This window comes from Rattus rattus, chromosome 6, assembly GCF_011064425.1.
Source record: "Rattus rattus isolate New Zealand chromosome 6, Rrattus_CSIRO_v1, whole genome shotgun sequence".
NCBI classification, from domain to species: Eukaryota; Metazoa; Chordata; class Mammalia; order Rodentia; family Muridae; genus Rattus; species Rattus rattus.
Genome location: NC_046159.1, coordinates 58,987,874 through 59,013,642, shown reverse-complemented (window position 1 = coordinate 59,013,642; position 25,769 = coordinate 58,987,874). Strand labels below are relative to the sequence as shown.

At 47.0% G+C, this 25,769-nt stretch overlaps 1 protein-coding gene across 1 annotated transcript in view; it reads right to left on the bottom strand.

The window, feature by feature from the left end:
- The window catches only part of Antxr1 (ANTXR cell adhesion molecule 1), a 194,949-nt gene that overhangs the window by 164,337 nt on the left and 4,843 nt on the right, over positions 1–25,769 (bottom strand). The window contains exons 2-3 of the mRNA XM_032906154.1: positions 7,679–7,750; positions 3,056–3,127 (exon numbers count right to left, since the gene is read on the bottom strand). Of these exons, the coding sequence (XP_032762045.1) occupies positions 3,056–3,127; positions 7,679–7,750 (144 nt within the window). The remainder of the gene's footprint in view (positions 1–3,055; positions 3,128–7,678; positions 7,751–25,769) is intronic.

Here is a 25,769-nt window from a genome sequence, read left to right as displayed (position 1 = left end):
AATGGTGAGGTTGCCCTCAGAGACTGGAGAAGGATAGGCTGTCTTTCTCCTGTGGTTTCTTCTCTATGCCCCAGCTTGTGGCATTTTCCATTTTATTTCTTCAATCTCCCCATAGTATTCCTGGGTGCATTTTGGATCCCAAGAGCATATTGGAAGCCATTGCAAATGCATCTTCTATATCGTGTCTTTTGATCAACACTCGTTCGCTCTTGTTAAAATGAGAATCTTTCCTGACTGAGGCCCTGTTGTTGTTTTGTGTGTGAGTTAGGGGTAGGTGTGGATGTGAGTCCAGGGGTAGGTGAGCGTGTATATGTACACAGTATGTGTGGGAGTGTGTGGGAGTTCAGGCGTAGGTGAGGGCGTGCACGTACACCTGTGAGGTCAGTGGACAACCTTGGATGTTGTGAGGCAGGGTCTCGCTGGCCTATAACTTTGCCAACTGGCTAGCTTGGGGTTGAACTTCCAGATAATCTCTGCCTGTTCCTGCCTCCCATCTCACCATGGCTGAGGTAAAAGGCATGTGCAGACAGTCTGATCTGTTAATGTGGACTCGGAGCTCCAGACTCGGATCCAAACTCTTGCAAATCAAGCATTTTACATCTCCCTAGCCTGGTGCCCTTTTATTTTTTAACAAGTTTCTTTTAAAACTCTATAAACTCCCACAAACGCGCAGAGGGTATAATGATGCACCTTTTTACTGTCTCAGAGGGATACGCAAAGAGCAAGTGCTCTCAGGAGAAAAAGGTGGAGGTTCTCATACTTGACAAATCACCATGAGACAAGTTGCAAACAGAATAAAAACCCGACTCTCGCAGCCAGTCTCTCTAGGGTGTGTGAGAGTGACCACTCGTCACCTCTTTACTTGGCGAGATTGGGTGTGTGTTGGGTCCATGCTTGGCAGGCCATGCATTCACAACAGGAGACTCACAGCATCAGCCTTAAAGGCTGCTAGCAGCCAAGTAGGGGCTCTAACCCCTGCCACTTCTTTGGCACAAGAAACTAGTGGTAATGAAGTTAAGGCACAAACAATTAGATTCCAAGTAGACCAAAAGGAAGGCTGTCCGCCTGGCGTTCTGATTTGTCCGTCTCTCACCTGCCCTGGCCAGCTGCCCAGAGGCCATGGAGTGGCTCCCGGCATCGACAGAAGCTACAATGCCCTTCCTCTCCCAGTCGCATTGGCACATCCAAAAGGGTAAGTGGCACGAAGTGACACCAGGATGCCGCAGTCGCAGCAGGGCGTGAAGGACAGGTGAGATCTGGTTCTGGTTTGGGACTGATGATACAGACACCCCCACACCCGCACAGGGATGCTTAGCACCCACAGGCATGGGTTAGCTCTAGATCCTTCTCATCCATGTAGGAGAAGAGCCAGTGACCAAGAAAGCTTGGCTGACTCTATGAGCCATTCACAGCTCATTGTCCCAGCTGTGTGCACTCGGGTCACCTGGCCTAGTGTTGAAGACAAGGATGTGGCAGGAGGGTCAGCTAGGCTTTACGGATTGAGTCCCCATCTTTGGACAGAAGCTGGACCTGCTGAAGGATGTCGGGCAGGTAAAGATGGAGAGGATCATGATTCTCACACAAGGCCAGGTCTCTCCTCAGAGAATCTCAAAGTGCTTGGTCAACTCTGAAGGAGGCTTTTCAAACTGCAGGGTTCTCTCTTCAGAGAGAATGTGCAAGAGAAGGGAAAAAATAGAACCTGGGCCTACTCTGGGTTCTGCTTGGTATATATTGGAAGGAGACATGGTCTTAGTTCCTTCCTCTGCAAAGAGGGTGTGACACCCACTTTTAAAATGGAGTTCCTGGGCATCTCACCAACATGCATGCCTAGACGGAGGAAGAGGATTTGAAAGTGGAGGTATAGACAGGAAAGGCATGAGCACTGGTTTGGACTTGCCGGTCTGAACCAAAAAGATAATAAAATTGTTAATTCTGTTATCATTCCCGTAAAAGGATTTTATCAGTGAAGTTTTTCAAGCCACTCTTTACTTTGCCGCTATGGTTTGGCTCGAGGGGTGCGAGCCACATTTAGTCCTCAGTGTGGTGCCACCAAGAGGCAGTAACTAGGAGGCAGGGCCTGGGGGAGTAACTGTGCCATTGGGGGGTAGATTTTTTAGGAGATTAAAGTAGCCCTTGCATGACCCAGACTCTTTCCCAAATTAACAGTATCAAGAGTAGACCTAGCCCTTGACTTTCTGGGCTCCCTCTCACTTTGTGCTCTCTTGTACTAGGATGCCACGTGCCATACTCCTGAGTCTCCAGCAATGTGAGCTAAATAAGTAAACCTCTTCTCCTTCTAAAGGACCAAGTCTGTGACATTTTGTTATAGTAACAGAAAATGGACTAACTCTTGCTCTTCCCTTCCTCGATCTCTTTTTCCAACATGCCTGTATTTGTCAGACAGGGATCCCAATCCCTCGCCGTGTTTCCCTCACTGTGGACCATGTATGTGGTGACACTAATTTGAACAGATTATCCTCCGGCATCATCCTGCACCATGATAGCTATGAATGCATGCACGTGTCTGTCACCATGGCCTGTGGAGTGAAGTACGGTTAACCCCAGAGAATGATTGTCAAGTGACATTTCCCAACACTCAATTATAATTCCCTTCTATTTATTTGGTGCCGCAGCTTTCCTTTATGTTCCCATCCTTGATAATCACGCAGGGACACAGTTCAGGCTCTCACCCCTCTAGTGGAGTTTTATCAAGTTTCTGAAATCCAGTTTACAAAACACATCCAATCCAGACGGGAGACAAGACAATCCCCAAGGAACCCAGTTTGCCAACATTCTGCTCCAACTCAGCAGATGGAGTTAACATTCAAGGGCGAGGACATTTAAAACATTTCACCAACATCAGGAAATATCATCAGAAGTCACTGCACATCGAGCCAACAGAAGGGCCCGGATGCAGAGGTCAAGGCTCGAATCAAGAGAGAGCTGTTGCTGTTAGATTAGGGTGACTGACTGCCAAGGCACCAGGTGGCACAAGTCTCAGGGCTACTCAGGAAAAGGCAGACTTAGAAATGACGCGGGTGTGAAATCTCCTTACCTGTCCTCAGTTAGTTTCATTAAAGTTGTCCCTCGAGTAGAAAAGACAATGAAGGACATCCTTAGCTGTGGGCTGGAAAGGAGAGAAACTCTGTTAAGTCAGACAGAACACCTGGGGCATGCCAGCCCCTTCCTGGTTCTTTCTTGCTTTTAATCTTTGGATCATGGCTCCTGGAGCTGAGGAACTACCACCTAAACGGGAGTCCCAGAGGATGTGGCAAGCAAGGGTTTAGCTAATGGCCAACTTGAAGCTCCAAACCAAAGGTACCTGGTGTCTTTCCCTCCCTTCTGATAGGATACCGTCACACAATGGATACACTACAGTAAGAAAGATGAACCCCATCCCAGCTCAGGACTTCCCTGAAGGGGACTGGTCTACACGGTGTCTATGAAATGGTGAATCCTTTCAGAAAATTCTGACAGCATCTTCAGAGAAGGTAATATCTCAAAAGGCTAACCATTCACTTAATTCCATCTTGGCTGCCTACAAGGGGAAGAAGGACTGCTGGGCCATGGAGGGTCTCTTCCACTCAGTGGAGACATGACTCATTCTTAATGAATAAGTCAACATCACCGTTACACACAGCACTCAAAAGTTTTCAGCATAAAATTCACTCTCTGGGCAGCAGAGCACTCTCATTTGAGGACTGGCAAGAAGCACTGGAAATCTGCACAGGACTTAGCAACTGCCTACCATCCTGTAGGGCCCTCGTGGGAAGGACAACTGGTCAACCAGCATAGCGTCAACCTGTGTCTTCACAAGGCATTCGTCTTCCGGAGCTGATCTGGCTCTGATCCTTGCATTCGTGGCCTCTTCTCATGGCTTAGCTTTGGGCCTGGGTCTCCATCATCTGACCATCCCAGCTGTTTCCTAGAATCACTCCTGATCTGCTGCATTCTCCACACTGCTCCCCAGATTACATTTCAGGAAATAGAAATGAGGTCTTGTTGCTCAACTGCTATAAGAGTTCTAACGGCTCTGGCTACTCTTAGGAGGGACATTATTACTGTATGCCTGATATATATTTGCTGTTAGTGTTTTCAGCAGAGTTGAGAAGCAATGGAAATTAGACAAGGATGAAGGGAGTCAGCAAGAAAGTAAAAGATAGAAGAGGAACAGAGAACTACAAGAGACTAGAGACAATGGCATGGGGTGGACAAAGAGGGAGAATGGTGTAAAGGGGGACAGATGGCTTTCCAAGATGGCAGGAAAGACATGCAGGCAACTCACAGGAGCAGGATTGGGTGCTGAGGGAGCATCTGTGACTGCTGTCCTTGAGGCTCTCAGTGACTACGCAATGGGGCTATTTTCTGAGAGTGATGGATGTGAGGTGTAAGCTAGGAGTACAAGGAAAGGGAGAAGGACGAAAATCGTTCTTGGGAAGCTGAGGGGTGGCCAGAATAAAGGGAAGCAAAAGGATTTCAACTTAAAAGGATCCCTCTACAGTCAGTAGTGACATATTTGTGCTAGTATCAGCCACCATGGTTCGAATAGAAATGGCCCCCATAGATCCATGCATTTGAATGCTTGGCCCATAGGGAGTGGCACGATCAGGAGATGTGGCCTTTGTTGGAGTAGGTATGACCTTGTTAGAGGAAGTGTAGCTGTGGAGGTGGGCTTTGAGATCTCATACATATATTCAAATCCTGCCCACTGTAAGTCAGTCTCCTGCTACCTGTGGATCAAGGATGTAGAACTTTTGGGGCTGGAGAGATGGCTCAGCAGTTAAAAGCACTGGTTTCTCTTCCAGGGGTCCTGAGTTCAATTCCCAGCAACCATATGGTGGCTCAGAACCACTGCAATGGGATTTGATGCCCTCTTCTAGTGTGTCTGAAGATAACTACAGTGTACTCATATACATAAAATAAATAAATCTTTAAGAAGAAAAGATGTAGAATTCTTGGCCCAGTCTCCAACACTATGTCGGCTTGTATTCTGCCATCCTTCCTGCCATGATGTTATCGGACTAAACCTCTGAAACTGTTAGCCAGTCCCATTTAAATGTTTTGTTTTATTAGTGTTGCTGTGGTCTCTTCACAGCAATGGAAATCCTAACTGAGACACATGGGTTCCTTCTACCTCACAATATGCTAATTAAAGGATAAATAAAATCACCCACTCAGCTTTTTGAGAGACTCCCGCACTGGTTTCCACAGTATCTGCATCAGTCTGCACCTCAGTAATAGTGGTTTCTCCCTTCCACCCATCCTCACCAGCATTCATTCTTGGTAATGGTCACTCCAACTAGGATGAGATGGGGTCTCAAAGCAGTTTTGCTTTCTATTTCTCTGATGTCTAAAGATGTTGAACACTACTTAAGATGTCTGTACCTTTTCTTTTGAGAGTTCTCTGTTGAATTCCATAGCCCACTTTTCTTAGGTTGTTTTCTTGACGGCTCACTTTTGAGTTATTTGAATGCTCTAGATGTTAATCCTCCTGTATCAGACCTGTAGCTGGCAAAGGCTTTATCTGATTCTATTGGCTGCTTCTTTGCTTGATTGACAGCTTCCTTTGCTGTTGAAAACGTCTTAATTTCAAAAGGTCCCGTTTGTTAGTTATTGGCCTTATCTCCTGAGTAGCTAGAGTCCTATGCAAAAAGTCCTTGCCTATGTGTGTATCTTGTAGTGGTCTCAGGATTGATCCATTTGGAGTTTTTGTTCAGGGTGAGAGATATGGATCTAGTTTTCATTCTTCATCATGTTGATATGCAGTTTCCCCAGCATCATTTGTTGACAATACTATTTTTCCCTCCACTTAATCAAGAGTGTCACCCGGTACCTGGCACTGCTAACAACAGCCTTTGGACTATTGCAGAAACAAAACTCCATGACAGTCTTAGCCCCTGCACACTGAGGGACCTGCTATGGTCTAGGTATGAAGGGTCTCCCTGATAGCCCAATGTTTTGAGGTTGGTACAAGCACTGTTCAGAGGTAGAGCTTTGGGGAATTGGCTGTATCATGAGGCCCTGCCTTCATTAATGGCTCCATCTACTGATGGACTCAACATCTGAACAGCCTGCTCAGAGGTAGTGAAACTGTGGAAGGTGGAACCTAACTGGGTAAGTGGGTAACTGCGTGTGTTCCCTTGAACTTTTCCCGGGTCTCCAGTCCCTGCCTGATGCTGCTTCCTGCCCAGCATGAGGCAAGCATTGTTGCTACACCACACACTTGCGCCTGGATGCTCTACCTCGTCATAGTCTGGGAACAGTGGTGTTAGCATGGCATAAAACCTTTGCAGCCATGAGCCCAAATTAACTTTCTTCCTTCTAGGTTGTTCTCTGAGTGGTCTGTCACAGGGACAAGCAGTATGGCTGATATACCATCCACAGCCAAGGAATCCAGAGGGAGAGGGCTTGAGAAAAGTACCTCGAGGTCTAGATAAATCGTGGAGCTGTCCCTGGTTTGTTCTTCCTTCATCTGTAAATCAGGGGGCTGGGGTAACTGTTCTCTCAGTAGCTCCACCCTTGTCTCTGATTCTCAGTGAAGAATGTGGAACTGCTGATGGGCTGGGAGGCAGTGCTAGAGACCCACTTCCAGGCAGAGGCTGGACGATCAGATGCACACACACGTAATCTTTTCCAGAACCTTGGGTTCAGCCAAGGTTAAGCTAATTGCTAGGGTTGCACACGGAGCTTGGACTCAAACTCATCTCGATGAACTGGATCCTTTTCCACTGGGCTCCTCTGCTCAGAGGGCGAAAGGAGGACAGCAAATGGAGACAGAGCAGAAACTGCCAAGGACCTGGCGGTAGATGTGCTTTACGTCACTCGAAAGGGTCTATGGGTGAGAGGGCATGGGAGGATGCTTGGCTCCATAGCAAAAAAGACTTTAAACTGAAATGGCCCAGAAGGGGAGTTTCTCACCAGTGCTTTTCAACATGCGTCTCCTGAATGGCTCTCAGCTAGATTGGGAAGTCCCTCCTGTCCATTCGAAGTTCAGTGATTTGTCCAAGTATTTTTTTTAACACCACACATACACTGTCTCTCTCCTTGACTGTACTTTTCCTCCATTTTTCCCTCTGAGCACCTGCTTTCCTAAGTCACCTGGGTGATCCCTGCTGTGGATTCAAGGACACCCACCGCCCTTTCTTTTCTGTTTGGAAGGTAAGAATGTGTTGTTTGGTAACTAAACATGGGAGGAGACTGTCTGCCATTATCCTGAGCTCCGAGTCTGTGCAACAGAACTGGACTGAAGAGGTTCATGCTCACTGGTTTCCATGGAGACCACCTACCACCTGGGGTCTATGTCAGAGGTCACAATGCTCACACCAGCTGCACCACAGACCTTGACAACATGCTGCAGGTGAGTCCATGAAAGCTGTGTGACCTTTACTAGTGGGTGTCCTTAAGTAGCACCTCCCCAGTCCAGAGTGACTGTGCTCCAACCTGTCTGGGAAGGTGAGATGAAGCCCACAGAGTGGATGTAGGGGTCATGTGACCAGTTATGACTTGCTCAGGGCTGTGGCATGTTCATATGAAAACCAGAGGTTTACTATGCACCATGGTCACCTAGCACTCTGGGACCCCCTATGCCCAGGTCCGCCCATGTCTGGGAGTTGTCAGAAGAGCAAATAGACTGGATTCACTGTCAGCCACGAGAGAAGAGACTATGGGGCACACTCACCTGATGAATCTATGAGCCAGCTGCTCCACAAAGTAGTAGATCTCATTCCAGTGGTGCAGCACGCTTCCTGACCTACAGGACAGAGAGGCATTCCGTCAGCTCCTTGTGCTGTGTTTCTTTCCAGCCTACATTCTATGTAGAAGCAACCCTATTAACCGCGTTCATCCATCACCTGAAACTGGTGTGAGTTTGGAAATTATCCATGACTTAAAAATTTTGAGGAATTCCTCCAACTTCATCTCCCATTCTCTCCCACACCTCCCACCGAGTCAAACTCTAACAGTAAAACAAGCAAAATCAAAATACCCAGGCATCAAAGAGATTCACAGTCTGTTTCCAGATCTCGAGGACACGGTTGCTTCTGTGCTCCTCTATGAAGAGGCTCTGTTCCAATTCCACTGAGTAAAATCAGCAAATTGACTCTTGTGATTTCAATGAAAACGGCCCCCATAGGCTCACAGGGAGTGCCCCTGTTAGGAGGTGTGGCCTGTTGGACTAGGCGTGGCACGCTGCAGGAAGTGTGCCACTGAGGGTGGGCTTTGAGGTTTCAGATGCTCAAGCCAGGCCCAGGATCACACTCTCTTCCTGCTGCCTTTGGCTCCGGATTAAAACTCTCAACAAGTTCTCCAGCACCGTGTCTGCTTGTGTACAGCCATGCTTCCCACTAGGTTGATAAAGGCCCAAACCTCTGAACTGTAAGCGAGACCCCAATAAATGCCTTCCTTATTAAGAATTGCTGCGGTCACCACACCTCTTCACAGCAATAGAAACCCAAGACACCAACAAAACAAAAGCCACTCCAAGTCTCATTCCATTTAAAAATACAGATATCAGTAGAATTTTAAAATAAATTATTGGAGGGAAGAATCCAGCAGGCTCCCTAAATAATTGTCCAGTTGGTGGCGTTTATTTTAAGACGTCTCTGAGAGTTAAACAGCAGGAAAATCTACCGAGTCGAATGTGGCTACTGAGAATAACGAACAAAAGAAGAAAACAGCTCAACTTTTCACTCTATTAAAAGGAAATGCATTGACTGAAGAGAGACGTCAGTTCTCTGGAAATACGCGATTGTGGGAGTTCAGGCTTGGAAAGTTGATTTTTAACTCTCCTGCATCTGATCTTGTTTTACAATCTTGTTTCCCTCACACTGATTTGGCCCATTTTCCCCGCAGGCTCATGCTCAGTCTCTCCCAGTGGGGCTATCTTAACCTTTGTCTACTCAAACCTGTGACGCCTTTCCCCTCACACACAGATCTGTCCACCGGAGCCCGGTCTGCCTGCCATTGTAACTGAGGCTGCAGTATGCTTTCTGCTCTGACACCGTATTGCAAACACTTTCCACTGGTGTCTGGGTCTGTCTGTCTGTCTGTCTATCTGTCTATCCATCATCCATCCATCTGTCTGTGTGTGTGTTACATGAGTGTGTGTGTGTGTGTGTGTGTGTGTACATGTGTAGTGTATACACATGCATAAGGTGCAACCCGATACCAAAAGAGGGCATCAAGTCCCCTGGAGCTGAGCTGAACTTACAGGAGGTTGTGAACCAACTAAACTGGGTGCTGGGAGCTGAACCTGGGTCCTCGAGAACATTGAGCATCCTTAGCCATTGAGCTGAGCTGTCTCTCCAGCTCCCTCATGATACGGTATTCTTCTTTTAAAAGAATTATTTGTTTTTATTTTAAGTGAATGAGTATTTGCCTGCACGTGTGTAAGGGCGCCACATGCATGCTGTGTTCATGGAAGCCAGAAGAGGATGTCGGGTGCTCTGGAGCTGGAGTTGTGGGCCATCATGCGAGTGCTAAGAGCTGAACTCCGATCCTCCCTAAGAGCAGCCGGTTCTCTTAACTAAAAGTTCCCATTTTAGTTGATGTATTCCATCTCTTTGAAAGGAATTTATTTTTCTGTTTCATACCCAGAAATTCTCTGCTCATCCCACTTAAATGAAAATGAAACAGTACAGCGAAGATCTGTACTTAACAACTGCATACCAGTAACAAGGTCTCCTGAGGGTCACAGGTACACACCGTACACAAAAGCAGGAAGAAGGAGGAGCCACTATGCTCAGGGCCTGGGCTCAGGACCTAGGCTGACCCCACAGGTCCCGGTGTTAAAGGTTGTGTTCAGCTAGGCACCATGAAAGAAGAGGATCCTGTCAACAGACCTAGTGATTAGGGCTTTTAAAAGGACCATGGGAGGTTGGTCTCTTTCTCCAACTGTGTACCCATTCCTGTGCTATTTTGGTGGTTTGAATAGGTTTGACCCCATAGACTCATGTATTTGAATGCTTGCCCCAAGGCAAGTGGCACTATTTGGAGGTGTGGCCTTGTTGGAGTAGGTGTGGCCTTGTTGCAGTAGGAGTGGCCTTGTGAAAGTAGGTGTGGCCCTGTGGGAGTAAGTGTGGCCTTGTTGGAGGAAGTGTGTCACTGTGGGGCTGGGTTTTGAGGTGACCTGCTGCTCAAGCTCTGCCCAGTGAAGAACAGTCTTCTCCCCAGCTGCCTACAGAAGACAGTCTCCTTCTGCTGCCTGTGGATCAAGATGCGGAACTCAGCTCCAGGCAGCAGCAATCTGCCTGGATGCTGCCATGTTTCCCACCATGGTGATACTGGACTAAACCTCTGAACCTGTAAGCCAGCCCCAATTAAATGTGTGCCTTACAAGCGTGTTGCCTTGGTCATGGTGTCTGCTCACAGCAGTGAAACCCTAGCCACGACAGCTATGAAGCAGAGGGCTTCCTTTCCCTTTCTTCCCCTCTAACCGTTGGTTTGGGCGGGTATTATTCTATTCCTTTTATTTTTTAAATTTAATTTCTTAACTCTTGGCAACTTCCCACGTGTATATAATGTATTTTTGTTACTTTTCCCACCACCTACCCTCTTGCATGTGCCTCCCACTGAACCCCTTCCAGACAGAACACGTTCTCCATGACTTCTCACACTACCCAGCAGGAGTGACCACTAACCCACAAGCCCTAGTAAATCTTTTCAGTGTGTCATATTAACAACAAACCACTATGAGAGACCTGGCTACAGGGAAAGTGGAGACTCACACTGGGAAGAGAGAAGACCTTTAACACACTTCATAACAATGGGATTTCACACCTAACACAACCCTCCCATCCAAGAGACAGGCCTGCCTGGTGCCACAGTCCCCCTACCTCACCGACTACCTAGCACTCACAGCTTAGCATTCTGTCCTCCTTTTCCCTTCTGGAAGACACCCAAGGTGACTCTGGGCAAACCCCTGCCTCTCCCGGAGTAGAAGATGCAGATTCTTTGACTTACAGGCTGTCTGATGTGCACTGGGCATTTGCCTTTTGGCTGATTTTCCAGTTAGAAAATGCCCTAGAGGCTACTCCCAGCGTAACTGACCCTTGGTAGCTCAGACTTGTGGCCACTCTCACTTAAAGTCTAGAATCAGATTCCTGATCCCAACCGTGAGAAGCTCGGTGCTATCTGGGAAAATGGCAGCTTGTCTTCAAGTTCAGTTTTTCTCCACCCATTGTACGTTTTTAATCATATGACATATCTCATGTCACCTTTGTCTTTTTAAGGGTCAGCCATGCTAGATTAACCTAGCTATTCAAGATGCAAGGTAGAATCAAGAATTTCCTTCTAGACCCAATATAAAAAGTACCAAAAGATGTTTGTTCCCGTGGACATGGTAGGTTTGAGAGGTACTGAGACTAGCAAAGGGTCTCTTCTGGGGACTTTGTGTCTCTCTTGTTCTTTTTTTTTTTTTTTTCCGGAGCTGGGGACCGAACCCAGGGCCTTGTGCTTCCTAGGCAAGCGCTTTACCACTGAGCTAAATCCCCAACCCATGGACTTTGTGTCTCTCTTCTGCAAACACAGTTCTCTTCATAATTGGAATTAAAAAAGCCTCCCAGGAATCCTGCCTGGACCCAGCATTACAGAAATGTCTATTGGAAGATTCATGTGGTGCACTTGGGATCCAATTAGAGCCAAGGTCAATGTCCTCGCCCAGAATCTACTGAAGTGGGTTTGCGAAGGGGCTCACCACTCCCCAGGGAGGAAAGCCTCTGTCTGCGCTGTAAGCCCCTGCAGGTGATCGCTGTGGAGAGCATTTTGTTTTTCTGCCTCCAGTACTTGAAATATGATTTTTAAAAAAAATCAAGAAACATTTGATGTCACACTCTGTGAGGGATTCTGTATGGAGCAACCTGGCCTTGCCTTCGGGTGACAGTCCAGTCACTTCCGAGGGCCCGATGTGTACACAAAGAGGGGCAACAGCAGAATCAGAAATGTTACCCAATTGTTTTCTGAACAAAAGGACATTCTTTTCTGCTCCCGAGAGTCTCTAACCCTGTGGTTAAACGCCTTGAAAACACATTTGCTGTACGAGCAACCAGGGCACAATGAAAAGGAAATACAGGCACATTCGGCTGGATCCGCCACCAGTGACTGCTAACCCGGGGAGGCCAAGGCAGCTAAGACAGAGATTACAAAATGGTCAGCCCCACTCATCCTTAGCCACACCTGGTTAAGTCACTGATGCCAGTGGCCCTCTCGGGTCCTGGGTAGGTATGGATATGCTCAGTAGCTTCAGAGACACTGGGTGGACCCAAAATTAGCCCCAAGCTTCCTTGCCAGTGAGTGAGTACTCTCTCCCAGATTCTCTCCCCCCTCTTCTTCTCCTCTTCTCTTTCTACACTCTAACAAGTTGGAGCCCCATTTTGGCCCAGGCCTTTATCAACTGTTTTCTTGTGGGCACAGCCAAGCCTCCCTCCTGGACCTTGACTCTTGCTCCTACTTCAACTTCTCCGAACACTAGTTCAGATCCAAAGCCAATCTGAGCACCTCTCTTTGTCCCTTGTCTGGGGACACCATCCTGCTCCATCTGCTGCCGTGGAGCCTCCAGCAGCCATGATGTTTGAGTTCTCTCCTGCCACATGACTTCCCTTAGTCAGTCCAACTGATGGCTTTGAAAACAATGACGCTCGCACTGCAGAATGCAGTTAGAGAGTTGGGAAATCAGCTACTGGGAGATCGCCAATTTTTTTTTTCAAAGAAATGAAGCATAATAGGATTGAAAAACCAGAATGTGCTGCGGAAAGTAACAGAAAACAGTGCTTTTGGGGCTTCAGTAGGCTGTGCAAGTGTGAGCGGGCACTGGGTGAGGATATAAGGTGCACTCTTTTCTGTGACTCGTGATTCAAAAGGTATCTTAACCAGGCAGGTATTCCCTTCTCCACTCTGCCTCTCAAACACACACACACGCACACACACACACACACACACACACACACACACACACACACTTTTACATGCACGCACCATGTACACACGTACACTCACACCACACATGCACACACATGCACAAGCAAACACATGTACACACACTGCACATGCTCACATGCACTCACTCATGTACACAACCAGGAAAAGCTTGCACACATTTTTTTTGCATATCAATTACTTGTATTTTTGGTGCAAATTCAACAACAACAACAAAAACAGTGACATTGTTGTTAGGACAGAAAATGTTAAATTGTCTTAAAAGGCGCTCCTATGGCTGAACTTCATGACTCTGGGTCCATGTCTCGTGCTCTCAGGCTTCAGAGATGACCCCATGAGAGCTGCAGTGCATCTCCTGGAAGGCTAAAAAGGGATGGACCAATGTCACCCAAAGCTGCAATGCAAAATTGTCACTTGTGGGGAAGCGACATAGACTGAGGGTCCAAGGACAGAATTTTAAAATAGAGCGTCATCAAAACAGCTACTTCAGTGTGGGAAATGAAGGTATGGAGGACAAACAAAAGGTAGACCCTGAGGTGCTTCCCTCCTTAGGTGCTCAAACACGGCACCGCCCTCACTCCTGCGTACCGCAGTCAGACACCCCCGCCGCCTCATACACCTCCCCCTGCCAGCCACAGTCAGAGTTGGGCACTACCCACTCCACAGCAACCTGCTTCCTCCAAGCTTGTGCACTCAGACTAGGGTCCTTGATCTCTTCACCTACGACCACATTTATGTCCTTATGTAACTGCCCACGCCATTTGTCACGCCTGCATCTTCTCGTGCTGCCGAGTCAGACAGTCGTAGGATGTCTTCATTTTTCACACTGGCCGATTTCTGTTTCTCTTCACTTTCATAGCACCAAAGAGCCAAGCACTTCTGTACCATCTCTTTTCACACATAATGGAGAAGACGCTGTGAGTTTCTGCAGTGCGTTTCTTTTTGGCCATTGCACGGAAATTGACTCTCCATGTGTCCCTTGCTTAAGAAATGTGTGACAGACGCTAAAAAGGAGGCCTCATATCTGGTCTAAAGAGGGCAAGTGCCTCACCCCTTATATGGCCCCCACCTCACTGGGTCAGGCAGACAGTGGGGCATGGGAGGACGAAGGGTTTCATTACAGTTTTAATGTATGTAGTAAGCACAGAACTTTAGAAATACTTATCGTTCCTTTGGCTTTCTTGGTTAGCTGTTGGGACCGGTGCAGGATGAAAATGCAGGGCCCCTGTTGAAAAGTTATTAGGATTTCAAGAGGGTAATGGCAGAGCGTGCAGCCAAATGCCAGCCCTTCTCACGGACGGCACCGGTCCCAACCACACAGGCACACCCAGAAGGACGGCCTTGGTGATGAATTCTTTGCGCATCCCTCCATCTCTAAGGGTGTCAGATGGCTCCTTGGTTCAGGGGTCAGTCAACAGGAGACAGACAGTAAATATTTGAGTCCTCCTCGGTACTGGAGGGTGGGTGGGGCTTACGGTCTCCATGTCAACAACCTTTTTTTAAAGCATAAAAACAACATTAAACCCGAACAAATGAGCATGGTTGTGCTATAAGAAAATTTTACTTAGAAAGACAGGGACTCAGCCATAGTTTGCCAACCTCTGTCCTAGACGGCCACTTCTTCCATTCTGGATCTTTCTAATTTTTTTAAAAATGTATTGTCCCATCTTCCTCATGAGAAGCTATTATAAAAACAACAGCAACAACAACACAAACAAAAACAAAAACACGCAACTATCTTCCTCATAGCTGAAGTTCTGAGGTATTGGCTGCTCATTTCCTCTTCTTTGTTGCTGATAAAGTGGGTGGGAAACCTTGTGCCTTGGGATGCATGAGGCACTCTCTGTGAACTAATAAATATTTCATGGGCATTTAAACGGAAAGTTTATTCTCTGTGGGGTATAGGGTTTAGAATATATTTATTAAGTCAGCCTCATTAATTATTATTCATATCCTCTCTGTCCTCAGAACGTGTAAGTATTCAGAGACATCTTGCAGAGTCAGCGTAGACAATACCACGGTTTCCACTGTCATATGGAAGCCATCTTGGCACACTCTGTAAGAGCCGACACGCCATGCTGCCCGTGGTTTTATCAGGGCTTGGGATCCTGTTATTTTACCACACTGTAATTTTGTTGATATTTAAAATTTAGAATCCAAGGTGTAGTATTCAAAATTAGCAGGAAGTCTGGTCATGATCAAGCTGTCTTCAGTAGACACTCGGGGTGGGTCAGCTTCCTGAACAGACTGAGGTCTCTCTCCATCCTTGCCTGCTTCTGTGAGAGTTTAGTACAGAAACCTCCTAGTCCTTGAGGACAGACAGACTGTACATGAGCTAATGTGTCCAAAACTAAAGGACCCCACTCTCCCAGTCTCGCTCAGGAAGTGCAATGTCTGAGAGGCAGAGCATCTCTCCTGAAGGGAACTTGGGCAGGGGAACCTATAACAGGAGGTGATTATCATCAACATAGAGGGCGTTTTTATCTGTCACCCAGCAGGTGGGTCTGGGAGGAAGAGGGTGGACAAGAAGCTAACAACATTTTCTAGTTCAAGTAAATATATTAAGAGAAATGTTGGTTATTTTACCCAAAAATGTGTGTTTTCTCCTTTGAAAAGCAACCAGGTCTTAAGTTTTGCTCCATAATCAGCGTTGGTAGCATTTTTAGGGTCATTACACACCTCTGTTTCTTTGAGCTGTTTTTGGTTTTTTACACCTTATTTTCAATATATTTTCCATATCGATATCAATCTCTTCAAGTAATCTCTTCAGTAGGGCCCACGGATGGCACGCATGTTGAGATCTGCATGTCTGAGGCTAAGTGAGGAATTTAAAAGCCACATTCATTCAAGATCTATAATTACTGAGCTTTTTAGAGCAATCAATATTGTAGAGTAAAAAAAATTAAATGCCAATCTAAGTCTTACTTTTGAGGGGAAGTAAAGAAATCTATTATTTCTTTTTTTTTTGAAGAACAGACTTTTCTACTTACCCACATGTTTTAGGAATTTGTCTAGGATCATGTGACTTGAGGACCATTTAAAAATTAATTTGGCTGAGGGCTTGGTGATTCATTTGGACGGAAGCAGCCAATCTCTCGTTAGCTTAGGGAAATCATCGTCTATCGCATTTATTTACTCATCTTTTATGCCCTTCATACATGTTTCCTCTTCCTAGAAATTAATCACACACACACACATACACACTCACACACACACTCACTCACACACACACACAGTCACACACACACACACAGAGCACACAATGTACTTCACCCACTGTTCGTATTCTAAGCTCCTCCCTCACGATTTTAGTCTCTGAATACTTCCTGATTTTGGGAAAGCTTCTCAAACGTCTTTAGATGGCTGACCCTACTTTGGGCACTTCTCAGCAAAGTGGCCATTATTTCTAAGAATTTTAATATTTAGATAGGGCGTAAGCTTCTCACCCAAAGACTTCACGTTTGCTTTCTCATTGTTGATGCAGTTATCAGCCGAACATGGGAATAGCAGCGAGACTCTGGCTTCCTTCAAAGGTCTCAGTGGTCATGCTATGGCTTATCGTTTATTTTGCTAGTTGGGTCTGGCTGTTTGCGTCTGGCTGTACAGCCCAGATGGGCCTTGAATGCTCCATCCCCCTGCCACAGCCTTTGAGAGCTACAATCACAGCTACACACCCCACCCCCAGCATTGCTTCTTTTATGCAACAAACATCACAGTTTAAACGTTTCTGTAAGCCATGATTCACGTTTTGGATGATTTTCATTGTAAACAACAACGAACCACTCCCCTTCCTGGAATAATCCATATCTGTCTGAAAACACTTTTATGTTTTCTTCACTTACAGGTGACATCAACACAATGATTTTATCCGTTAGAAAAGATGCATTTTTAGCAATCACAATTCTTTGCACTGAGTGTTTTATAGCCCTTATAGGTAGCCTGTGTTTTTCTTTGCCTTGAAAATTAATTTCTAATCAGAAAACAATGTTTAGGTCTTAGTCTCTTCTAATAAATATTTAATTTTGATTCTCAGTTGAGGGACCTATGTGAGCCACACTTTCGGCTTTCTTTAAGTAGAAGAGATGTCTTCTACTGTCTTTAAACGGCCTTTCCAGACTGTGCTTCAGCAATGAGGAGCACGTGTCACTCTGGATGTCCCTTCCTGTCATCCCTGAGCTCCTCCCCCTTGTCGCTTTCACCCAGCTACATCTATCTCTTCCTGGAATTAGGACTCCCCACTGTCTACACGGCCAGCTCTGCTGCTCACCCCTCCCCGAGTGCCTTTAACTCCTGCCCTGTTTTATACTTTGTGGTCCTAGGTCCCTTGCTTTCCACTTCACATTTTGCCTCCCGTTTCACAAATTCATGTTTTATTTTCTTTGCCAGATGGAGCTAACCAACTCCCACTTCCTACTTTTGCCTCAGCGATTTTATTTAATCGCGTATGTTAAGGTGTTAAACAACCCTTGGGCTCCATCTTCTTTCTTGAACGTGAAGCGTAACTGAACTCCAAGGACATATTTACACCACTCCTGCACTTTCTCTTGTTCTCTTGGTCTCTACCCAAGGTTCCCTCATGCTCCACCTGGCCTCATTCCGGGATCCTATTGCAGCCACATAATCAAAGACAGAAGCCTTGAATTTCCCCGGAGTCCATGCTGGATAGGACCACGGTCTTAAAGAAACCCAGGCCATTTCCTCTGTGGAGTGTCGTCCCCTCCACTCTCCCGCACAGCTGCTTTGTGCAGCGATAGCTCACAGTGGCACTTAGCCTCCAAGGGACAGTCTTATCCCAACCAGGTCCCATTCTTCACTACCTCTTACTTCAAATTTATTCCCAGCTTTGTTTAATAGTGTTCAAGAAACGCCTTGAAAGTATGTTTCTATTTTTTTTTTTTTATTAAACTCGGCCACAGGGGTAAAGATAGACCCTGGCTGACCTCTTGCAAGCTCAGCCCACCTGCTTTGTCTCTCTAATTAATTTCCTACCAGCTTTGTGTGTCACCATCCCTTGGTTGTGATGTGGGCTCCCCAGTCACCTCCCAAGACCTCTGGTGAGCGAATGGGGCACATCGAGGTGATGGTGAGAAGGGTGGGGTGAAGCTCTCTACATTTAGCTTCCTTTCCTGAAGCCTCAAGCTTTCCTCCCTTTCATTGAGTTCCTCAGATTATTAAATTTTAGCTTTTGCACGTATGATGCCCCCAGATAACATTTCTAAGAGCCATTTATGCCTTCATTTCTTTTTTTAAAAAGTGTTAACATTTACTTCTCTGAGGGAGGACATATGCACCATAGTGCAGAAGTGGAGATCCACGGACAGCGGACAGGAGCTGGTTCTGTCTCACCGAGAGCTCAAGGAACGAACTCAAGCTTAACGTTAGGTTGTCAGGCTGGACCATGAGCACTGCTGGATCTTCTCCCGGCCTCGATGCCTTTGTTTCCTCGTAAAAATCTTCTCTGTCTTCATCTTCTTCAGCTTCTTTACAGAATATCATTCATTCATTCATTCATTCATTCAGCCAGACCCACATGCCTGGTCTGCTCTTCAGGTTTCTCCTGTACTGAGTACTGAGTACTTATTAAGCAGTAGACACTGTGCTTGGGACTCACTGCTATTTACAAGCAACAGTTGACACTTTGAGTGTGGCCAGCCCTGCCATCTCTGCACTACTCAATGACCTGTACATTTCCCGGACCATCATTTTGCTCCAAGCCTTAAGACTTCAGCATTTAACCCCATGCTCATGACCGCTATGCAATACTGCCTCCCCATGGTGGGGTTAGGAAACAGACAATTGCAGTTCATGGCGAGGCACTCAAACAGTTGGAGGATATATGATTTCCTCCTCAAAAATGATGGAGTGGGACTCCTAGGAAAGGCTTAAAATTGGGTCATTAAAATGGCTGACCATTGCCCTCTTTAACAGAATGGAGGGTAGAAGGTCAGTTAGGGTCTGCCTTCAGTCTGTTCTCTCTTTGATGACAGTTAGTAATCACAATCACCCTAAAATTGAAAAGCCGAATGGAGCCAGTTTTGAGAAGCGAAGAGGAAGCTATTAATTACTCTGGGACAACAAAACTATGCCAGGCCTCTCCTGGCAGTCCAGGATATTTGGTCATCTTGGTAACAAGGATCCCGAGCATCCCACAAGTACTCAGTGATGTACCTCAAGTATTATTAAGTTCTTGATTAATTAAGTTCTTAATTATTTGGGGGAGTGTTTGTTGTTTGACTGCTGGAGTGCTATGGCTCCTACACTCTCCTCTTAACTGCTTCCCGGCACCATCTGCGAAGACGTACTTTTTTGGGGGGTTAGGGGGGACAGCAGGCTGAGTAAGATGCAGTTCGTAAGCTTTGCCGGCCCCGGAGGACCTTTGACTCTAGTGGGGATGTCCGCCAATGAGCACTGGAGGACAGCGGAAAAGATAAAGTGTGGATGAGATGTTTCCTGAATGCGGAGCGTGCTTCCTCTCCATCTAAGTTCTGGACCGCGCCTCTGCTGTCAGAGGGCAGGAGTTGTCTGGGCTTGAGAGACTCTAAAGAGGAGAAGGATTTTAAGTCAAGATGCAATGCAGAGGGATGGAGGCTCTTAATTTTTTGGGGGAGCGTATATGAAGCCCACGGTTCCTGCCTTAAAATAAGTGGGCATCACTTAGGTATATAGATGAGTGAATGACCGCTCTGCAGCTAAAGGGCGTGGCTTAGCTGTGGAACCCGCACAGCCATTTCATTGTAAGTTTAAAAGGTGTGGGATGTGGTAAGAAGTGAAACCTGGGGACTACATGGTGACCACAGCAATAAAAGTCCCTAGTGTTTTACCAAGGCATTCACAGTTGGTCCTGAAAGAGCGTTACCTGTGTTCAGAGTGTGTATGAGAGGTGGGGCTTAGGGAAGTTGTCGAGGTTAGATTTGTGTTAAAAAACAAAACAAACCAAACAAAAACGAGACTGACTTGGTTCTAGAGTTCCAGGAAGCGGGATGGATGAGGTAGACCAGTTTGGGCAAGATTTCACCAAACTGGTAACATGGTGGAGACCTGAGCTAAAGTGACAGCCTTGTGGAGAATGGGAGGGCCCAGGTCTGCTGTGGGTACATACACACGTGGCATTGCAGTGTGAGGAAGAATTACTCCCAGGTCTTCAGCCAAAGTGCACAGCTTATGGGAAGCATCACCCTTTGATACCAGAACCACAGGAAGAGGTGACTTAGGAGACAAATGTCCCAGATGGCGACCTTTCACCTGGCTCACCCCACTCCTTCCCCAGTGCTACAGCCCGGCACTGCCCCTCTCCCCACCACCCTGCCATGCCTTGGCGAGGACGAGTACAGTTTCTCCTTTTCCTGGACAACTGTTGACAATTCCTCTGGACTGGACTTTGGCCATCTTCTTCAAACTGCACCTCTTCCTGACGTTTTGAAGTCCTTATATTATTATCTTTATATTGATTATTACTTGCACCCAATCAATTGCTACCCTTGGGCTAACAATGTCCAAGGCTTGATTTTCAGTCCTAAGGCTGCAGGAAAGCCGCCTACTTAGAGTCTCCACCCAACTGCCCTACATGCTCAGACCTTCCCCGTCCCTGACAAGATTCTCTCGCTTTCTGAAACCCGCTTCTTCCCAATGCAGCTCTGTCTCCCACACAACCCGCTCAAGTCCTGTTCCTCAAAACAAAGAGTTTCCGGACTCCCTTATTCTTTTGTCTCTGTCCCCACCACAAAAACAGGTGATCGATATATATCCAGTAGAGACATATGCTGGCCGCCATTGTTCTCAGAAACTCCCAATCTTTAAAAAAACAAAATTAATTACTAATCTTCAAACTTACTGCTGGAGGGATAGAATGAAAATTCTTTCTAAGGTTTCCCCCAGTCATACAGGACAGAGTATGTGTCACTTGGCTTTCTTGCACATTGCTTCTTTAACATCTGACAAAATCTCACTCAGTCGCCATGTTCCTGGGCCAAAGTTTCCTCCTCTCCGAAGCCTGCAAAAGTCCCTCTCCTATCAAGCCACATAATTTTGCTAGCAGTCTTTCTTGCTTTGTTGGCTCTACTGAACCCTGAGCTCCCTGAGAACTGGACTCCTTGGGCTCTACAATTCCTAAGGCTTAGCATAGTTTCATAAACAGCGAATGGAAATGACACATCCCTGAGCCAGGCGTGATGGCACATGCCTGTAATCCCAGCACTAGGATTACAGAAGTAGGAGTGCCAGGGGGAGTTGAAGGCCAGCTTGGGTTACATGAGTTCCTGTCACAACACACACGCAAGCACACACGCACACACACACGTGTGCGTGCACACATGGAAAGAGAGAGAGAGAGAGAGGGAGAGAGAGAGAGAGGGAGAGAGAGAGAGAGAGGAAAAGATAGAGGAGGAGGAGGAAGAGGAGGGAAAATAAACAGATATGATATGCCTCCTACTCGGGCAGATGATCTCATCGCTTGGAAGATAGGGAGGACTCACTTGTTAGAGGACCACAGCATTTCTCTTGTGTTAGTTGTCACCAACATCACCGTGACCACCATCACTATTATCGTCACCTCATCACTGCCAGCATCATGACCCCCATCATCTCCTTCACTGGCATCACCATTAAGATCATCCCTGTCACCGTCACTGTCATCCCTGCCATTATCATCACCACCATCATCCCTGTCACCCTCATCTCTCTCACCACTACCTGTCACCATCACTGTGTTACCACCATCAACATCAGCACCACCATCTTTATCACCACCACCCCTTGTCACCTGGTGTGCATTTGTTTTATTAACAGGACAAACCAAGCTTCAGAGAGATTAACTGATTCAAAATCCCAAGTTCATAGTGTTTGGTCCAACACTGAGGTGAGGTTTGAAGCTGGAGTTGTCTAATCCCAAAGTTGGCATTCATAACCCCTATGTTTGAGGCTTTGTTTCCCCTATCCCTCACGTAAACACGCATGGTTAGCTCTGGAGTCTTGATGGGAAAGGAGCCAAGGACTGCCCTAGTTATGAGCATCGTGGCTTGTATGTGTGTGTGCAAAGTAAGATTTGTCAACACTAACAGGCAAGAAACGGCTGAGCTGCTACACCAGTTCTCCTTTTCCACATCCTGGTGGCCTCTCTCATTCAGGGAAGAACTCTCCCTGGAGTTCAGTTTGGAGGAGCATGCTGGTTGCTCCCCGGCAGGGAGGACGGCCACTGCTGCTGCATGGCAGCTCTTGTCTTTCTGCTCAGCCTCACAGCCTACGGTGAGAGTGAGGGTCTCACACCACAGCCATCTGAGGAGTGTTTGTAAAACAGGAGCGCTGCTCCAGGGAAGCCTGGACCAAGAGTGGGTGGGACCCATTGCTGTCACATCCTCCCTTCCACAGTCAGCACTTGTCACTGGTCCATTTCCTCCTGATGCCTTCTTCTCCTGCGTGGAGGAATCCTTCCGTGCTAGGAATCGACAAGCTTTTAAACACTTTTAAAAATTAATAACTAGTTTTGTTGGGGACAGGGGATGGGTTTCTGCATGGATGTCTTGTGCCCCATGTGTGGTGACTGCAGAAGCATCAGAATACTTAGGATTGGAGTTACAGATGACTGCGAGCCACCACGTGGGTGCTGGGAATCAAACCCAGATCCTCTGCAAGAGCAGCAAGCATTCTTAGCCAGGGGGCCATCTCTCGAGCCTCAGAAGCAAGAAGCTTAGCTTGTGCTGCTCTGCCATTCAGCCCTTATCAGGGGTTCTCTGCAAAGCAGATCCTCTACTTGGTGCCGCTTAGAGATCAGTGTAGAGGCATCTATTAATTCCTGGTTATCACAATGGCCAGGAATAATCATGATATTAACAATTAATTAATTAATGACATTTCATGTTCTCCATTCCTTCATAATGAAAAACTATCTCACTAACTATGACGATTGCATCTCCATCAAGAAACACGGGTGGCAGCAGACACTCCAAGGTCAAGCTCTAAATTGGCCTCTGTGTGGGAACTCTCTTAACACTGCCACCCCAGTGTATGAGGACTGTACTCACTGTCCAGCCTGTCAAATTCCCTTAGATTCCACCAATCACGTACAGAGGAATTCTTGTCTTTCAAATACGCTCACGTAACACTTAGGTGACAGAGAGCCGTGTCTGGCTTCTCATTCCCCTTTCCATGCGATCACGAATGTAGCCTGTCACTGAGGCTTGCAGGCTGCTCACCACCACAGCAAAAACGAGATAGCTTGCCCTGACTGAGTAAACGTTCTTAATACCCATGGCATTAATCGTTTTATTTTAAGTATGGAGGGGATTGGAGAAGGGAAGAATGGAAAGGCATCGCCACCTCCCAGGAAGATCCGAAATGCTATGCCGGTAGGTAGTAACTTCCGATTGATTAATATACCCAGATCTGGCTCCGAAAGGACCCCCTCCAGACGTGTTGGCTCCTTCTCCCATCTTAGCTGCTATTCTGCTTATGCAGGCCTCCAGACTATGTAATTATGCTTGCAGCCGAGGCTGCAAATGCCCACACTTTTCTGGCATTTCTTCCCTCTGGCACACATGTCTTCAGTCCCTTTCCACAAGGTGAGGACACATGACCAGTCTGGGCCAGTGGGCTGTGAGCGGAAGGACTTGAGTCACTTCTCTCCTTCAGCATTTGCTTCCTCTGCAGCTGTGATGGAGAAGGGCCTCTCCAAGGGCCCTAGCTCCCAGGACAGCCGTGAGTGTAGCTTGTCACTAGGACTTGAAGGCTACTCCTCACCACAGCATAACCTAGCTTGTCTCCTGACTGATTGAATGTTCTTTCGACATCTCAGTCTTTGCATCTTTTGAGTACATCTCGGGATTGAGGTTGGCTTTACCACTTAAAGTCGTCTCGGCCTTCATTTCAGTTTCGCCACCAGTGAAGCGGCAGCAGTGACTGTTCAGATGTTACGGGGACAGCAAAGGCTTATAGACAGGCCTGTACAGGCCCCGTTTATACCATAGTGCCTGGCAGGGAGCCAGGCCGTGACTGCCACTTGTTTTTCCTGCTGTTCTAAACTTGACTTTTCCTGCCCTGCCCCAAATCCGTACTGGAGCCTGCAGCTTTGGACTCCCAGAGTCCTTCTAATGTCCTCTGCCTAAAAGGCCACCAGTCCAGATGGCTTCCGGCTTCAGTCTTCTTTGCACCTCCTGAGACAGGACATGGCTTGCTGTAGGCACTGTGTTATCCGGGCTTTCATTGCTGGGCCAAGCACTCCAATCACTTTGATCATATTGAGAACATAGCTATGCCAAGTACCCGAAAAGAACAAGCCAACTGTAATGGAAGAAATCGAATGGCTTTTTCAATGAGAACTTGGCGTGTCTGAAAACCATGTCAGAATGTCCAAATATCCTCTTTGTCTTGTGCTGTGGAATAATTAAATGAGTACAAGTGGCTAAGTCTGGTCAGGCACCCATTTATGTTAGCGTAAGGCAAGTCTAATCTGCGTTTGTGTGTCAGTTCTGTTTGTCTAAGGGATGCCAGAGGTCATCCCCAGAGTGCCGGGAGATAATTATGGTTATAATTACAGGTCAGATGCCTTCTTCCAGCCCCTCTGGACTCTATTCTCAGCGTAACTCCGAGTTTTCCCAGGTCTCCAGAGTTAAGAGAAGTAGAGATAAATTACTCACCCAGACAGAAACACAAAACAAAAACACTTCCGTCCTCCTTAGTTTGTGTCTACACACCAAGCCTCCCTAGTTGTGGGCAGTCCTACCAACTGTCACCAGGCCTGATAGGCCCTCTTTAAATAGGAACCAAACTGCTGAAACATTTGAACGGAGTAAAGTCTTGGCCCTGGAGAGATGTTCATTCTGGTGTCTTTTAAGGCTACTGCTGTGCTCGTCCAAGGTATGCTCTAATGCACCCCACTCCCCTCGCTTGGTGCTAGTTTTATGTTCTCCTTCCTCTAAAGGACCTTCCAAGGCATTTCAGAAAGCAAACAACATCTGTGTGCCTTGACACATCTGCAAACTTAAATTTCCCCTTTCCGTCAAAACCAATCAGAACAAGCTCCTAAGCCATTGGACCTTTAAGTGCAGAATACTGACCACACCCCAGAGTGTGAACACCAGCCCCAGGTCTCTAGGAGGTGGGAGGGGTGTTGGCAGGAGCATGCAGAATTTCCTACTAGCAGCAACTGGTGAACAGCGGCCTAGCAGCTGCTCCACAGTTAAAGTCTTAACTGCTTGGGTTCCACGATTTACTGAAACGCTGGTGCAGGGATTTTCAATTCCTGGAACCCACTGGATCTCGCTGGCTGCACCGCCATGTGCTTCTCATTACAGCCCAATGGTGCTGGGTCGAGATGAGCAGAAGGAACCAGGCTGGGAGCTGGGAGCAAAAATGTCCTGCTCTGTTGCTCTGTCAGGGTCTAGTCCTGATTCTGCGCAGTTCTAACCCAGCGGGGTGAACAAAACTCTCTCCCATCTACAGACCAGGGATCGATCATCGTGTAGACAATGATCCTCGGTCTCTTGTGAAAGCATGTGGGTCTGAGAAGCTCTCTGAACTTCGGACTTTCAACATTTCCTGTGTACGTTTGTTGGAAACCCAGGTCTCTTCCAGGAAAACCACAGTCTACCTAGTGAGATTCCAGTCCAGGAGGACAAACATCTATCTGTATCCGTTATGTGCGTGCCCATGTCCCTAGGGTGCCACACTCCCTCACAGCCCTGCAGATCAGTACAACCTTGGAATGCCCAATGAGAGTTTGAGAAAGTGAGCTTCCTTTGTTTGGGGGAAGAGAGAGAGAGAGAAACACTGGTGGAATAAAAAGTTAAGTCTTGTTCTGTAGCCCGCCCCGCCCTCATCCCATGGCCTCTTCTCAGTGTTCTGTTTTT